We start from the raw sequence: 18,634 nt of genomic DNA, 5'->3' as shown, positions 1-18,634 counted from the left end.
TTGTTGATTATCCACATGGCATAAGAGAGTTTGGAAGATTAAAATTTGATTCAGCTGCTGGCAGAATTTTAGTTAGACTACACATACTCCTTACCAACCCAAAAAGCAGCAAAATGCCACCCCTTCACTGTTGAGTTACGTAGATGCCGGAGAGCCTTCTAATAGTTTCTTCTCTTGGATTACTCAACTTTGGAACTCCATTCGTTTCTTGCTTTCCTGACTGTACTGACATGCAAAAGTTTAAATGTAATTGTAAACAGGACAGATGGCAAGCAATTATATTAGTAGCAGAAGCAACGTTTGAATGCGTATGAAAATTAGCAAGTGTGCTTGGGCTTGCATCTGAAAAAAAGGACACCATGTGGTCGGAGAGAAACAAAGTCGGCACCGAAGGAAATGGACGTGTAAAGTGAAGGTGAGAATGGTTTGGCTGTGCTAGAGTGCGGTTGGAAGAAAGAGTGCAATCAAAAAAGGACATAAGAAATGGCTGTCTATGGCCAGCATGTAGTGGAGCAGAAACAAGAGACTTTTAAACTGGTGTCAAGACATGAAGTAGAAGGAATACAGAGATCAAGACAGGAAGAAAAAAAAAAACAGTAACAAACGGACTATGTTAAAAAAGAAAAAGTCAATGCTGAAGGAGATGGATGTGAAAAGTGGAAGCGAGAATGGGCTCGCTGTGGCCAGCATGTGGTCGGAAGGAAGAGAAAAGCACGCCAGGTGAAATGGATAGTGGTAGAGGGAGGCTCTTTAAGCTGGTGTTGAAACAGGGAGAAATAAACAAAACAGGGAGGAATAAACGACTTGAGTTAAAAAAGAAATTCCATTTTATTTTATTTCTTTCCTGTGTTTGTTCCTACAATGTTACACTACAACATCATTGGAGGATAGATACACAATGTTGGATAGAAATTGGAAGGAATACAAAGATCAAAGCATTGATTTAAATAATAAAAAAAATTATGTGCAGGCCAAACATGAGGGAAAATAAATATAGACTTAAACTAAAATGTACAGGTGAGTTGAGAATGGAGACTGGTATATGTTATCTTTGGTAGATGCCTCCAGCAATTGCCGAATAATGACCACTAACATTATCAATAGCATTTTATTTTATAAAGCAAATGGGTGTCTGCTAATGTTTTCGTTTATTTGTTTTTAATGAATTTAATCTTTTTAAAGTGATACATAATGAAAAACAGGGCTGTAGATAGGCGAAACATATGACTACTTTCAAACAGTTCAAGGTGCTGCTGGATGCCTTATGGTCACTGATATCGGGATGATTATCTCTCACTTGAGCAGCAGAGGATGTGACGAGCCTCAATTCTAGCATACAATATGGTCAACAGGAATTTAATTTTACTTTTTTCAATGAGTCTTTCAATCCTTGTTTTTTTTTTACACGGTGGTCACCACTTATCAAGGCCCGGAAGCCACTCAGGGATAAGGGTTATTGCAAGTACAGTACGTTAGTGTGGAGATTTAATGAAGTGTTTACTTAAGAGGGCGGTTCATTAGGAATTTGTTAACGTTGGACTTGAAGACATCCAAGTTGTAGTCAGGTGGGAAGCAGGCAGACGGAACAGAGTTCCACAGGCGTGCAGTTCTAAGAAAGAAGCTTTGTTCATGGAAGCCACGTTTTGATTTAGGCACAGATAAAGAGTGTGGGAAAATTTTCACAGTGAATTCAGCTAGACGGGTGTTTTTTGTGAAAGATTGGCGAGGAGGGACCAGAGATTGGAGTTCAGACGAGCACCTGCAATGGAAATAACGATAAAACAAGGATAAGCTCGCAACGTCTCTTCTGTGGGAGAGAGGTTGCAGGGTAGAGAAAAGGGCATCCTCCACTAAGCCACGAAGTCTATTTTGTACTCTGTCAAAACAAAACAAAAAATGTACCACACACACTAAATAAAAGATAAAGCATTTATTGTCCGTGTTTCTGCTCCATGGAACAGTTTACCAATGGAGATAGTAACAATGCCTACCATATTCAGGTTTAAAGTTATATCGTACAAACATCAAGATGTATGTACAAATGTACAAATCTTTTGTCTATTTAAATGACATGTTGCATTTTTGCTATTCCTTGATAATAAATTTGATTTGATTTAAACTCAGATTCAGGAAAAGGTTTGTTTCTGACTACTACAGCAATAAATTAGTTCAAACTCCAATTCCACCTTTCCTCCAATACCTCCGGATATGATTAACATTTCCTTCAACATTTTCAAACATAATTTACCTTACCTTCAACACCTCCAGATACAATTTACCTTACCTTCAACACCACCAGATATAATCTAACTTATTTCCAACACCTCCAGATATAATTTATCTTGCCCCCAACAACTCCAGATATAATTTACTTAATTCCAACACCTCCAGATATAATTTACACTATTTCCAACACCACCAGATATAATTGACCTTACCCCCAACAACTCCAGATATAATTTACCTTACCTTCAACACCTCCAGATATAATTTACCTTACTTTCAACACCTCTCAATATAATTGACCTTACTTCCAACACCTCCAGATATAATTTACCTTACTTCCAACACCTCCAGATATAATTTACCTTGCCCCCAACAATTCCAGATATAATTTACCTAACTTTCAGCACCTTCCGATATAACTGACCTTATTTCCAACACCTCCAGATATAATTTAGCTTATTTTCAACACCTCCAGATATAATTTACCTTACCCCCAACACCTCCAGATATAATTTACCTTACTTTCAACAACTCTAAATATAACTGACCTTACTTCCAACACCTCCAGATATAATTGACCTTACTTCCAACACCTCCAGATATAATTTACCTTACTTCCAACACCTCCAGATATAATTTACCTTACTTCCAACACCTCCAAATATAATTGACCTTACTTCCAACACCTCTAAATATAATTTACTTTACTTCCAACACCTCCAGATATAATTGACCTTACTTCCAACACCTCCAGATATAATTTACCTTACTTCCAACACCTCCAGATATAATTTACCTTACTTTCAACACCTCCAGATATAATTTACCTTACTTTCAACAACTCCAGATATAATTTACCTTATTTTCAACACCTCCAGATATAATTTACCTTATTTGCAACACCTCCGGATATATTTGACCTCAGTACCAACACCTCCAGATATAATTTACCTTACTTCCAACACCTCCAGATATAATTGACCTTACTTCCAACACCTCCAGATATAATTTACCTTACTTTCAACACCTCCAGATATAATTTACCTTGCCCCCAACAATTCCAGATATAATTTACCTTACTTTCAGCACCTTCCGATATAACTGACCTTATTTCCAACACCTCCAGATATAATTTACCTTATTTCCAACACTTCCAGATATAATTTACCTTACCCCCAACAACTCCAGATATAATGTACCTTACTTTCAACACCTCTAAATATAATTGACCTTACTTCCAACACCTCCAGATATAATTTGCCTTACTTCCAACACCTCCAGATATAATTGACCTTACTTTCAACACCTCTAAATATAATTGACCTTACTTCCAACACCTCTAGATATAATTTACCTTATTTCCAACACCTCTAGATATAATTGACCTTACTTCCAACACCTCTAGATATAATTTACCTTACTTTCAACACTTCCAGATATAATTTACCTTATTTTCAACACCTCCAGATATAATTTACCTTACTTCCAACACCTCCAGATATAATTTACCTTACTTCCAACACCTCCAGATATAATTTACCTTACTTTCAGCACCTTCCGATATAACTGACCTTATTTCCAACACCTCCAGATATAATTTACCTTATTTCCAACACCTCTAAATATAATTGACCTTACTTCCAACACCTCCAGATATAATTGACCTTATTTCCAACACCTCCAGATATAATTTACCTTACTTCCAACACCTCCAGATATAATTTACCTTACTTCCAACACCTCCAGATATAATTTACCTTACTTCCAACACCTCCAGATATAATTTACCTTACTTTCAGCACCTTCTGATATAACTGACCTTATTTCCAACACCTCCAGATATAATTTACCTTATTTCCAACACCTCTAAATATAATTGACCTTACTTCCAACACCTCCAGATATAATTTACCTTATTTCCAACACCTCCAGATATAATTTACCTTACCCCCAACAACTCCAGATATAATTTACCTTACTTACAACACCTCCAGATATAATTTACCTTACTTCCAACACCTCCAGATATAATTTGCCTTACTTCCAACACCTCCAGATATAATTTACCTTACTTTCAACACCTCTAAATATAATTTACCTTACTTCCAACACCTCCAGATATAATTGACCTTATTTCCAACACCTCCAGATATAATTTACCTTACTTCTAACACCTCCAGATATAATTTTAATTTACTTTCAACACCTCCAGATATAATTTACCTTACTTTCAACAACTCCAGATATAATTAACCTTACTTCCAACACCTCCAGATATAATTTACCTTACTTTCAGCACCTTCCGATATAACTGACCTTATTTCCAACACCTCCAGATATAATTGACCTTATTTCCAACACCTCCAGATATAATTTACCTTACTTCCAACACCTCCAGATATAATTTACCTTATTTTCAACACCTCTAAATATAATTGACCTTACTTCCAACACCTCCAGATATAATTGACCTTATTTCCAACACCTCCAGATATAATTTACCTTACCCCCAACAACTCCAGATATAATTTACCTTACTTTCAACACCTCCAGATATAATTTACCTTACTTCCAACACCTCCAGATAAAATTTACTTTATTTCCAACACCTTTTGATATAATTTACCTTTTCTCAATCTTTTCTCGGGTGGTAATTCATCGGGACCAGTTTCTTCTGAATTCTCCTCAAGATGGCTAACTTTTCTTTTCTGGGATGAAGACCGTTTCTGACTTATTGGTGGTGTCCTCAAATCAATTTCAGAAGTCTCTGCACTTTCTACATGCAACGTAATGCTTTGCTCAGCCTCTGGCACCAAACTATCTGTGGAACTCTGAGCTTCCTTCTCGACAACAGTTCCTTGTTCTGTCATCATGGCTGGATGGCCAGAATCTGATATATTCAAGTTTTCAGCAGACGAGAAGAGAGAGTCAGAGTTTTGAACAACTGTAGGTTTCAACTTTGCACAATGATCCGATGATGCTTGTAAGTGAGGAGCCGTCTCAGTTACATAGGGTCTACCATGCTCACAACTCGGATTTACATTATGTAGTTCTTCAGCAGAACAATAAACCTGAAAAAAAAAATGAAAATAGTTTAATTTGAAAAAGAGAAGATTGAAACAGAAAAGACTGTGGGCATCATGGTAGAGGCATTTTTAACACAACTTCTAATTCTGTGAATTTTATTAAAAATTTATAAAAAATATAAAGATTACAAATAGTGAGATCAATTTTACTACAGTAGAAGCGTTGAAATTACGACTTTATAATAATATATACAAAATCTGGACAAATTAAAATATCATACTTAAGCGTATTTTACGACTGGGCACCCCCCCCCTTTCCGCTAGTTTTACATAATGAAGAATAAGTTTGATCTTTGTTTAATTTTCATGTATATCTGTTTTGGAGCCTTTGCAACTTTTTTTCACATCTTCACATTGAGATCAATTTTACTTCAGCAGAAGCATTGTATAATGAGAAATTTGAAAATCCCTTAAGAAACCATTTAACATGATACATGATTTCTTTTTTTCCTGTTTGTACACACATACCAGTGTATCAAACTATGACTATATGACATTAAAAAAAGAATTTCTTCAACCAGATCAGAAGAAAGTGGCAACCTATAGCTCTGCTGTAAGATCTTGACAATGAAAACAAAAATTGCAGCTGAAAATTTGACTAAAAAAGAAGTCGAAAAAATTTGAAAATTCGTTAAGAAAATAGACAACATGATGCAAGATTCAAATGCATCATTTTTTTTTTTTTAGCCAAATTTTCAGCTCCAAATTTCGATTCCGTATTAAATTTCTGATTCCGATACAATTACCAATTCCGATTCTTTATATTGAAATATAGAATTGGTATTTTTTCCAAAACCGTCAAAACACATGTTAAATGTGCATATATTTCCTCAAACGTAAAAATACTCTCATATGGGGGTAATCTATCAATTTTGACAATTTAAACAAAATCAAATGAAAAAGACAATTAAAAGAATCGATTTTAGCATCGGAAAAAAACACAAATTGTTCTGATACTGATTCCGATACCCAAAAAATTTCCAATTTTTCCAATTCCTGATTCCGATTAATCATCCCACCACTAGTTTATATATTTATTTATTTATTTATATGTATGCACACAATATACTCCTAAACTAATCAACCGATCATTATGAATTTTCGAACGCATCTTCTATACATAAGAGTGAGTAATATGGCTTATAGGATATTCAGTAATGATGCAACAATTCCAATATTTTTCCCGATTCTGATACAATTACCGATTCCACACTAAATTATTGATTTCAATACAATTACCAATTCTGTACTAAATTCCTGATTCTGATACAATTACCTGATTCTGATTCTTTATAAATCTCCAAATATTTAACTATATTTTGTTATTTTTTCTCCAGTTACCGTAAAAACACATGTTAAATGTGCAGATATTTTCCTTAACGTAAAAATACACTTGTGGGAGTTGTTCTCTCGATTTTAGTTGTACTGGTAGTTCAAAATCAATAAATATTTACTATTTTATCGCTAATTCCAGCAATGGAAGATTTTGCTTTAAGCAAAATCAAATAAGAAAGATAATTAAAAGAATCATTTTGCATTTGATAATAGGCACAAATTTTTTTCAGATTCCAATACCCTTAAATGTTCCAATTTTTCCGATTCCGATTAATCGGTCAAAAACTAATATTTAGTCTAGTTTTATGCGAAACGGGCTATGAGAAAGTGGAATCTCTTAGTGAAAATTCAGATACCTCTGACTTTTGTGAAATTTTAGCAATAGGTATTAGACATCAAATAATAAAGATTCCTCAAATTTGAGTTTCTTTGGAGCATTAGGTGTATAAATATAGGTACCATTTTCTATTTGAAAATTTAAATATTTCAGATTTGCATTAAATTTGATCGATAATCATTAGCCTCTAATTAAACAAGATATCCTGAATTTCAATTTTTTCTTAAGACTCTCTGAGATGAAGTCTATGACGTGTTTTAAAATAAAAATCAATAGATTCTAATCAAATTTGAATAAGGATTCTAGGCATAAGGTTTAGTAAAATTATATAATTGATTTTAATCTTCATAAGCGGACATGAAAGTAATGCGATTAATTTTAATTGGTTCAATTAATTCTACTTGTTCAGGAACAGTATTCGAGTTAGGAAGAAGAAAGATAGAAAGATTATTTTATATATGAGAGTTATTACAAAAGTAATGCATCCTATATTTTTATTCCACCCAAATGGATCAGAGGGTATTGCAAATTGCATTCAAGACCTGAAAGTTTTATCTCTGTTGCAGATACTGATGGTGTGATCTCTAAGAAAAGCAACCCTCGTCATAGACGTGTGTAAGAAGCAGAAGATGGATCACGGAGTTCTTCCATACAGAAAAAATTAAACCGATCAACATTTACCTTACTGTTGAATATTTACGAAGCCAATGTAGTTGAAGTTAACACAGATGATGGGTTTGTTGATTTCAGAGTGGCAACTGAGATGTGAGTGACAAAGCGCGCTCTCGATTTTTACAACCAAGACATCAAAAGAAGCTGGCAAAAGTGTATAGAGAATGGTGGTGACTATGTAGAAAAATAAATTCTGGATCGATCGTTTTAATGGTATCATTCCTATCACTGTAGCTCTTCAATGTTTTAGTTTTTGTGTTAAAAATAAGAGACCTTACTTTTGGAACGACTCTCATAGAACGCTGTTCTCCTTGTGCGAAACCAGAGAAGAGGAAAGTGGTTAGGGAGGATTGATTTGCAATAGTCACAGAATTGTGGATTTTAAACAAAATTTTGTTTATTTTTTGTTTTTTTTAACTTAAATGCAGACATAATTTAATTATTTTCTGAAAACATATTTTTCCTTTTAAGATGTGAAAATAAGAAGTTTTATATTTTTTTTTATGGAAATCGTTCCAGACAAAGAATGAAACCACTTGATGTAAGGAGCTAAAAAAAAATACTACTTCAAAAAACTTGCGAACGATAAAAGTAAGATGGAATACATTCTGACCCAGAAAACAGAAATTTTTCGCTCTTTGCCAGAAATATTACTCAGAGAATATAAGGACTAAAGAACAAAATAAGGGAAGTGAGAGTTCTTCAGCTGCCGAAACTAAATCCAAGATCCACTCCTACTCCCCTTAAATTATAATATGGGGTCAAGTTAGTAAGAAACCCTTGAGATTCGAACCAGAAATGTCTGATCATATTCCAAAATCCAGGATCCATTTTCTACTCTCCTTAAGAAAAAGAAAGAAAAAGATTAAAGTTATGAATTTTTGAGATGAGGGCTGATTGTTTATATTGCTTGTATTGATCGGACTATTGTTCTCATCTTGAGTGTTATTTGTGCAACGTTTCGGTCACATTGTCCTTCGACCGTCTTCAGGCATGTTGATTGTTGTTTGGAAAAGAGAAGAGAAAAGTTACTGGCTTCGTAGATATTTTCGTATTCTGTGAGTTAGTCTCTATTTTATGGTTTTAGTTTAGAATTTGTAAAAAAAAAAATTGGTTGACAAAGGAGAGGCAACTCTAATAATAATTGATAGAAGATTATCTCCCTTTCATTGGCAAAAATTTTAAAGGTGTACAATATTTGTTGTTTTTATAATGAGAGGCTTCCAAATGCTATTAAAATCTAGGCTTGGTCTGCTTGATAATTTTTATTTTTAGCATATGTGCTGCCTCCTTGAGTTGCCTGACCCTCCACCTTGCATCCCTGTTAATTATTTTTCCACAAAAGAAAGTGTTTCTTTTTCTTTTCATATGTAATCAGCTAGTCCCGACTTTTCGACCTCTCCCTGTTACGTTATGCTGTACTTGTATTGTTTTTATCATGTTGTCTATTTATTTTATAAATCATGTCAAACTGCATGGCAAATATATATAACAGACACTGTCAATTTTTGGTATATAAAAAAATGACAATTTATTCTCTCCACAATACTTTCACAGTATATAGAGGGAGAGAGAAAGAAAGAGAGATGTGAAGCGTCAGGTGGCTTGTTGACGACTGATGACAGTCAGTTTCCTTCACTGTCTTTTTCCCTCTCTCTGTCCGTTTAACCTGTATTCATTTGTTTATGACACATCTTAACAATTGTCAAATAAAAGCCACATTCCAAGTGATTATTTACATTTTCGAAAACTTGGAGAGTCGAAAAATGTTGAATTTCAAAGCTTTTGTACATTCTTTCCAATGCTATGATTTCTGATGACATTTCTTGTTTTGAAGACTTGTCAACAACATTTGCGTGTGTGCACCCAGCTCCATATGCATACACATGCACACAACCAGCAATAATTCTGGCTTTGCCCAGAATATTATTCAACATCCCCGTGTCATGGCTTTACGGTGTTCCTTTAGCCTTACCTTGGGGGGGAGGGGGCGACCAGTCTCACAACAATCCAACATGCCTTAAAACAGTTGAAAGACAATCTGACCAAAATAACACTCAAGATGAGAACAATAGTCTGATCAATACAAATAATCTAAAGAAAAAGATGATAATCAATTTCACCACAGATTTCAACATTTAACTATTATTTTTAAAAAAAGATGACTACAATATCGTCGTCTTCAAGTCTAATGTAAACAAGTTCTTGATGAGCCGTTCTCCTTAAGTAATCCAATTTACCAAATTTACATTACTAACGATTACTATGATATTGTCCCATTGACTACTGTACACTATTTAACCCTTATCCTTGAGTGGCCTCTGGGCTTTGATAAGTGGTGACTCCCATGTAAAAAAAAAAGTTAAACATATTCAATAGAACATAATACTTACAGAATGTGTATCCTTGTAGACCGATGTGATTGGTGACGGTGCTTTCATTAGATCATCATCTGTACCTGGACTCTGCAGTTGCTTCTGGATAACAGATTGCCCAATCTGAGGGCCACTCTGGTTGCCTTTCTTGACTTGGTTGGCGGTGTATTGCACCAATGGAGACAATGGCATCTCAAATCGGGATTGTTTTAATGTCGCGCTGCCAAAGCTGCTACTGTTGCTGTTTTTACTATCCGAGTGAGATAATGAACTCACATCAGCATACTCGCCCGATGTAAGAGAACTGGGACTACAAAACGGAGACACACCCTTTGTCGAATTCAAATATTTGAAATCCTCATTCCGACTGCTTCGGATGATAACAGGTTGATCTTTCTCCTGTAAAAATAATTTTTTTAAAATATCAGGTTGTTGCATAAGTTCCCGCCGTTTCGTAAAATATTTTTGTTCTAAAACACGTTTTGATATTTGGCAAAGTTTTATATATATCATTAGAAAGCACCTATTCTGTTCTACAAGATAATGGCCATCGTTTTTTTCTCATACAATTTTTTCTCATTTTTCATGCCGTATATGGAGAAAACGCTATAGCTTAGAGAACTGTTCCAGATTGGTTTACTAGATTCAAACATGGTAATTTTGACCTCAATGACGCTCCTTGCTCTGGAAGACCAATCAAGATAGACGAAGACTTATTTGGGGTTCTTTTGAAGGAAGATGACCATCAGAAATGTAGAGAATTGGGTAAAAAGATGAAGTGTGATTTTGTGACAATTTCATGCCACCTTCAATCGATGGGATTCACACAAAAGCTTCAAGCTTGGATCGCACACAAACTTACTTTTGCTGTTAAAATTCTTTGATTTTCTTAAAAAAAAATGACAGGAACTTATGCAACAATCTAATATATAAAAAGGGAAGATAGTTTGCTTGAAACATTGCTGGTAAACAATTATGCAAGCATATAAGAAGGCAGTAGCAATGCAGAAAACCGGGTATTGAAGTGATGTGACGTGCAAACTAAAATAGACAAATGAAAGAAGGTCTTGTACATTTTATAAATCTTTGTATATCGATTTATTTTTCAAAAACAATCACATAAGCAAATCAGTAAATATGAACTTTATAGTTAAATATTTAGAAATTTATAAAGAATCGGAATCAGAATCTGTAACTGTATCGGAATCAGGAATTTAATATGGAATCAGTAATTGTATTGGAATCGGAAAAAATATTGGAATCGCCTAATAAGACAGACACTATAATAGGAAAAGAACCGACTGCCTGAGGCATATATTTAAAACCAGCTCCTATCACTTTCTTTCGTTTTTTTTTTTATTGCTTTCAAGGCAATTTTATGGGAATTTTTTTAATATCAAGAAAATACATTCAAATTCATTTGAATGTCTACTTCAACTATTTTTACGTTAAACCTAAATTACAGTAGAAATTTAATATTTAATAATAAAAACCATTATGAGTTGGTTTTATTCATGGACCACCAAAATATCATTGTAGATCCCCAATTTATTATATTTTACCTGTGGACCCCCAGAAATATTCCATGGACCCCTAGTTGAGAACCTCTGCTGTAAGTACTAAAATTGAGGTTGTGTCTGTCTGCTAGTTGATCAATTGGTTATAGTCAGCTAACATACTTTAGCAAATGAAAATGAGTTCCTTCACTTTTATTGTTTCTCAGTAATTTAATGTGAAGCGATTTATTAAAATAAAATATAAGAAGAGGACGTTATTGAAAAGTATACAATAAAAATTAACAAAATTATACGAACAAGTGGAAATTCACACAATTTTTGGTCTAAACATTTGAAATTTTACATAAAGGGTATTCAGAGATAGGGCAAGCTTTTTAATCGGTTTGGGTTGGAATTCACACAATTTTGGGTCTAAACACTTTAAATTTTAGATGTAGGTAACTTGGATATGGGTAAAACTTTGTATCTTGATTTGAGACCAAAATTATAAATGTTAAGGGTCAAAATTAAAAAAAAATAGATCTCTATGAAATTACTCAGTGAAATTTTGGTCTAAACATTTGAAATCTTACATAAAGTGTATTCACACTATCATAGTCCAAAGGTTGTGGGAAGAAAACAGAGACCCCAAAGGGGACACAAGTCAAAGGGGATGCAAGTCACAGCGGACATAAGTCTCTGGCAGAGCGGAAAAGACAGCAACGATGCTGAGATGATCATGGACACTAGCAGCAGCAGGAAAAGAAAAAGAGAGGAAAAAAAAAAGAAAGGGTGAGTCGGAGTTGGCGCTTTTGGAGAGGAAAGGCAATGTTTTCATTTTGCTCGGCTCGTGAAATGAGCAGCGGAAAAACAAAGAAAAAAAGAATGATCCCTTAAAAAGAAAAAAAAAATTATATGGTTGACTCTGAGTTAGCCTTGAAAGTTTGCAAATTTCTCCCCCTCGTTTTCCTCATCAAAGTGACTTTTACATTATTGCCATCATGGGTTATATTTTTTGTTTGTTTACTTGTTTTGTACAAAAAAAACGGATAAATAAAGTCCATATAAAAGGGTAAAAAAAATATATATATATAAATTATGTTTTTGCGTCCGACCTCCTCATTGAACTTTTTTTCTTTTTTTTACCGCCTTTTTGCAGGCTCGCTTTTTATTGTTTTGATTAAATTCGGGGAAACTCGAGAGACGATGAAATTCTGTCACATTCAACTAGATTGGGGACCAATCGCGTAGCCGTTTCTGGTGAGAGATCCCTGTACCCTTCTTTTAGCCGGGTGCAGGTAGTAACCCTAAGTCCGTGTGCTGACGTTAAAATTACTGTTGCGCATTTAAACCCGGACCAGGGATGTAACAACACGTAGGGTAAGTTATGAACACTACATAGGACTCGAGTAAAGTCAGGCTGAACTGCTAGTATATATATATATATAAAACCAAATAATATTAACTAACAAGAGAAAAGGGGCCAAATAATGTCAAGAAAATAGATGGAATATCCTTGACTATAACTATTAGAAGTTGGTTGCAGAAGTTTTGTGGGTCAGTCATTGTGCAGAGCATTGACAAAAATAGGTATAGTAAGAGCAGCAAAGTTTAAATGCTTTAAAGGAAATAATAAATAATTCTCTAGCTGAGTCCAAATAGATTCGGCTTGAAGATCAGAATTCTGGAAAAGAATTTAGTAGGAAATGGAGCAAAGAATGAACTCAAAAGTAACTTTTTAATATTTTCGACTTTACGCTTACTTAGATTCATTGGCTGATGCTTGCTAACGTACCATTAAAAAGAAAGACTGAAGATTGTCAGAACATAAGTTTTTGCCATGTCGACACATGTTGCTAGTAGCTTTCAAGGAAATAATCTGGGGTCAGGTCACAGTTGCTGGTTGAACCAATATGATGCAAAAGCCAAAATCGGCAATGAAGGTAGTAGATCATTGAAGATTTCGCTTGAGGCAACTAAAGAAGAAAACCAATATTATTATTCTACTGTATTATTAATTATATAATTGTAATAGTAACATTAACATGTAGCCCTTTATTCCTCTTTCTGATTTCAAGTTCAAAATGCTAATAATTAACTTCAAAACGGACTTATTTTCAAATGAAAAAATTAATCAACTTCAAAATGGATTAATCAACTTCAAATTGGAAAACAACTTCAAAATGAGAAATAATCAAATTCAAATGGAGAATTAACATAATACAAATAAATTTAATATTTATTCTATTATCTTTACTTCAAAGGGATACAAAATAATATAAATGTTCCAAAGAAATTCATTTAAAATTTAATATCATCTAAGTTAATTACAGAAGGAAGTAATCTCTGTATTCCAGATATTTTTTTATTTTTTTACATAGGCATCACCACTTATCAAGGCCAAGAGGCCACTCAAGGATAAGCTTTAAAGAGTGTACAGTAGACATTGGACAATATAGTAATCATTAGTAATGAAAATTTGGTAAATTTGATAACTTATATAGAATGGCTCATCAAGAACTTATTTACGTTAGACTTGAACACAACCATATTGTAGTCAGCCGGAAAGCAGGAAAACGGAAGACAATTCCACAGGCGTGCAGTTCTAAGAAAGAAGCTTTGTTCATGGAATCTACGTTTAGGTTTAGGCACAGATAAAGAGTGGGGGGAATTATTGATAGTGTTTACAGCTAGACGAGTGTTTCTTGTGAAAGTTTGGCGAGGGGGGACCATAGATTGGAGCTCAGTTGAACACCTTCCATGAAAATAACGATACATCAGAGACAAACTCGCAACATCTCTTCTGTGAGATAGAGGTTGCAGGGAAGAGAAAAGGACATCTCCTACGAGGCTACGAAGTCTATCCTGAACTCTATCAAGGCAGGACAAGTCCTTTCTAGCAGCTCCTGCCCAGATGTGGCAACAATACTCCATTCTTGGACGTACCTGGCTCTTATATAGATAGAGAATAGCATCAGCAGTGAGATATTTACCGGATCGATAGAAAGATCCCACCATTTTTCCAGCGGCCTTGGCAACAGATTTGATGTACGTGTTCCATTTAAGATCAGGAGTAAAGGTCAAGCCCAGAAGCTTGTCAAAACTTGAGGCCTCCTGAAGACGAGAGCCATTCATTTCAATTGATGCCAGATGTGGATCAGAATGTTGATGTAAAGAGAGAAGCTTGGTTTTAGATGCATTAAAAGTAACCAGCCACTCCTTTCCCCATTGTACTACGTGCTCAAGATCAGAGGAGAGAGAATTGGAGAGAACTTGGTCGTTTACTGTCTTAGATGTGCTACCATAAATGGTAGTGTCGTCAGCATAAATGTCTACAAATGATGTAAGGATGTGATTTGGAAGATCATTAATGTATATCAGGAAAAGAGTTGGGCCCAGGATGGACCCCTGACGGACACCAGCATTAATACTGTGAGCTTCTGATTTTTGCCCCTCAACTACTACTCTTATGAACCTATCAGAAAGAAATGATTTAATGATTGAGAAGACATTTCCAGCTATACCATAGCTAGAGATCTTATGAAGTAAACCTTTATGCCATACCCCATCAAAGGCCTTAGATATGTCAGGAGCAATTGCCCTAGAAAGGTGGCTTCCGTCGAGAGATTTGCTAATCCTATGAGATATAACTATAAGCACATCTGCTGTAGATCTAGCAGAACAGAAACCATATTGAGTGTCACTAAGAAGGTTATTTTTGTTGAGATGGTTGATTACTTCTGTATTTAACACAGATTCCAACAACTTACTCATGACGCACAGGAGACTTATTGGCCTGTACTGAGAGGGGGATGAGCGATCACCTGAATTCTTAAATACAGGGCATACTGATGAAATTTTCCAGGGAGATAGGAAACTATTCTCCTTAAGACAACGTTTAAACAGTTTTGTAAGTATGGGCGCTAGTTCAGGTTGAAGTTAGTGCAAGTTTCAGAGAAATAGCCTCGAAGATCATCGCTTCTAACTTGCTCAGGCAAAATTCTATAGTTTAAAAAAAATATCTCAATTTTAATTTTATTAATCCATTTTGAAGTTGATTATTTCTCATTTTCAGTTTGTTTTCCGATTTGAAATTGATTAATTCATTTTAAAGTTGATTATTTCAATTTTGAAGTTGATTAATTTTTTCACTTGAAAATAAGTCCATTTTGAAGTTGATTATTATCATTTTGAACATGAAGTGGCATAGATGGTCACTTGGTACCTGCTCACAAAAAGGTTGCTGCTCTGATGAAGACTGCAGATGTTGAAGGTTCTTTTTTTGACAGATCACCATTCACCACACAAAAATTGCAAAAATCTAATTAAAGAAGAAATAGTCCACTTTTAACCAAAGTCAACACCCTTATACAGCCTAACATCACAAGTGCATTTAAGAAGTTTTATAACTGCACAAGTAGAAGGGCTTGGTATACAAAATCAACATTAGTTTCTTTGATAAGATGGGCACCTTCCAAATGAATGCTTCTGTTTAAAGCACAATTGAACCATGATACTTGACTTTTGCATTTTAAACTTTAATTCAAGCCATTATATAAAATAATTTTGTAAAATCAACAAGATGTTCTCTACAGTGCAATGTAGACTACAATGTATTGTGAACTAAGTCACTGCAAGAAAAAATGTGATGCGTCTTCTTGATGCACCACAGTGGGTCCCTGACTAAAGCAGGCAATCAATCGATTTGATTAAATGATGGAGGATTTTAGCCATTTCGATGACAATAAAAGTATTAGACGTGTAAAACATTTGCTGATCTTCATTAAATACCAGGCAACGTCAGGTCTTCCTACTAGTGGTAACTAATAGTCGACTCCGCACTTTCTCAAACCCCCAAAATAGGGCCCTCATCATTGGATGTAATTTGAGGACCAAGAATAATGGAAGAAAATTATAGTTGCTATGACCATCCATAACTAAAAAAATATGATTCATATAAATAAACTAGCTGTATGACCTAGTGTTGCCCGGGATGCATTAATTTAAGAATGTATTTTAACATTCACAGGTAACATGAATTGAAACAAATATATTGATGACATTGCCAAGCCTGCTGCAAAGAAGGTGGGTTTCATCTACCATGCTAGAAAATTACTCACACCTAAGAGTACCTCGTATCTTTACAAAGCCACCGTTCACTCATGCATAGAGTATTGTTGCCACAAATCGGCTGGTGCATCTACCACTAGTCTCTCCTTCTTGGACAGGATCCAAAAAAAGAGCCTCCAATCCTGTATTATCAACCAAGACTCAACGTCTAACTCATCACATGAAAATGGAGAGCAAAAGTCAGCAAATAAAATGGAGTGAGACAGACAGCAGTCACCTCTCCTCTCAATGAAGACGACTTGCCTCATCGATATATCTTTCTAGCTCGCTATATTAGCTTCCTGGAAAATTAGTGAATGACTATTTTAAGAAAAGTTTTATTAAATTATCCTTTGCTTTATTAAATCACTTTAATTTCTGTTAATATTGACAAAATTATTTCTTATAGAAAGGAAAATAGGACAATAAAATTCCAAATGAATAACACCAAACATTAATTCATTATAAATTGTTTTACAAATAGTGATGCAAATAAGGCTACATTTTGAGTCTTTCGTCTTTATTATATTTATAGTATTTCAAAGCTTGTATTATTAATTTTAAATAACAGTAAACAATTTTGATGATAAAATAAGTGTGATAAATGAAGTGTTTTGCATTTATTCATGCAAATATTAAATATATAATGTACGATGACAAGCAAGATCTATTCACATGAGTTTGTTCCAACTTTTTTCTAGTCCTAAATTTGAATGACTATTTGCTGAGAAGTTATAAACATTTCAGAATGAGGATGACATTCTTTTATCATATAGTAAAAATCCTATTTTTAGGGCTAGGACAACAGCATATTCTTTTCATTGTTTTGACTCTCAAGTGTGCATCCGTTGATATCTTATATGCTTTTATATAGAGTGATGTGGTTCTCGGTTGTGTCAGATATATACTCAATAGTCAAAACAATGAAAAGAATATGCTGTTGTCATAGCCCTACTTATACCCCTTCGACGTACATATCCCTGATAAACCCATCTTTAGCAAAATCCTACCCCTTCACTATAGAGGTGTCTAGATGCTAAAAAGTTTTCTACTCAAATAGCTTCTTCCCTTGGACTGCTACACTTTAGAATTCCCTCCCTGTTTCCTGCTTCCCTGACTGTACTAATATGCAGAAGTTTAAATGTAATGTGAACAGACATCTTGTTCATCTCTTTATATAGTTTCCTGGTAAACATGGTCCCAAATAGTCACCTCTTACGTCCAAGTGGCAATATGCCTTGTTGGGGTGAACAAGAATAAAAAAATATATATCTTAGTTAATCAATGAAGGTGGATTGTTCTCACCCTGTCAGCCATGATTGGTTAGAAGTGTCAATTTATGCTATTCTTACTTATTATTGTCTGTAGTAAGGATTCCTCAATCGTCAACCTCCGAAAGATTGTTGCTGAGAACTGATTGTTGATCAACATTTTAAAATATTCGGCCATATATAAGGTAGAAAAATTATAATTTTTATGGCCACCCATAACTATAAAAGTCTGATTTTTGTAAATAAATTAGCTATGCAACGTGGTAATTCATTAATTTTAGCTTTATAATATGTCTATGTTAAAAGCAAGTAAAAAATACTTATAGCAAAGGTGAATAATTCTTTTTTTTATTTTTTAAAAGTATTCCTTTCAGTTGATTTATCTTTGAAGGTGTTTATTTAAGAATGCCTGTATATTAACACATGACTGAACCGGATTAAGTCTATTTTTTAAATGGTATATAACATTGTGTGTTAGTCTATAGCAAATGATATTGCACAGCATTAACAAATGAGAAACAGAATTAGTGTTGGGACGATGAATTGGAATCAGAAAAATCAGAACTTTTTTAGGTATTGAAATCAGAAAAATTTTAAGCTTATTTCTGATTCCAAAAATGATTCTTTTTATTTATTTATTTATTAGCTGTTTTAAACTTAATTTCCTCTTGCTGGTACCAATGATAGAATGATAAATATTTTTTTTTTATTTTTTTTTTTTTATTAC

At 34.2% G+C, this 18,634-nt stretch overlaps 1 protein-coding gene across 6 annotated transcripts in view; it reads right to left on the bottom strand.

Annotated features, from left to right (window-relative positions):
- LOC145284860 (uncharacterized) overlaps positions 1-18,634 on the bottom strand; it is a 172,066-nt gene that overhangs the window by 53,283 nt on the left and 100,149 nt on the right. For all 6 annotated transcript variants that reach the window (XM_080133860.1, XM_080133859.1, XM_080133861.1 and 3 more), the window contains 2 exons: positions 10,050-10,430; positions 4,853-5,297 (listed from right to left, as the gene is read on the bottom strand). In XM_080133860.1, the coding sequence (XP_079989986.1) occupies positions 4,853-5,297; positions 10,050-10,430 (826 nt within the window). The remainder of the gene's footprint in view (positions 1-4,852; positions 5,298-10,049; positions 10,431-18,634) is intronic.

The sequence above is a fragment of the Euprymna scolopes genome, chromosome 9 (genome assembly GCF_053919585.1).
Source record: "Euprymna scolopes isolate OS-2025 chromosome 9, ASM5391958v1, whole genome shotgun sequence".
Taxonomy (NCBI): domain Eukaryota; kingdom Metazoa; phylum Mollusca; class Cephalopoda; order Sepiida; family Sepiolidae; genus Euprymna; species Euprymna scolopes.
The sequence above is the reverse complement of the archived record's forward strand: the minus strand, read 5'-3'. Positions and strand labels throughout refer to the sequence as shown.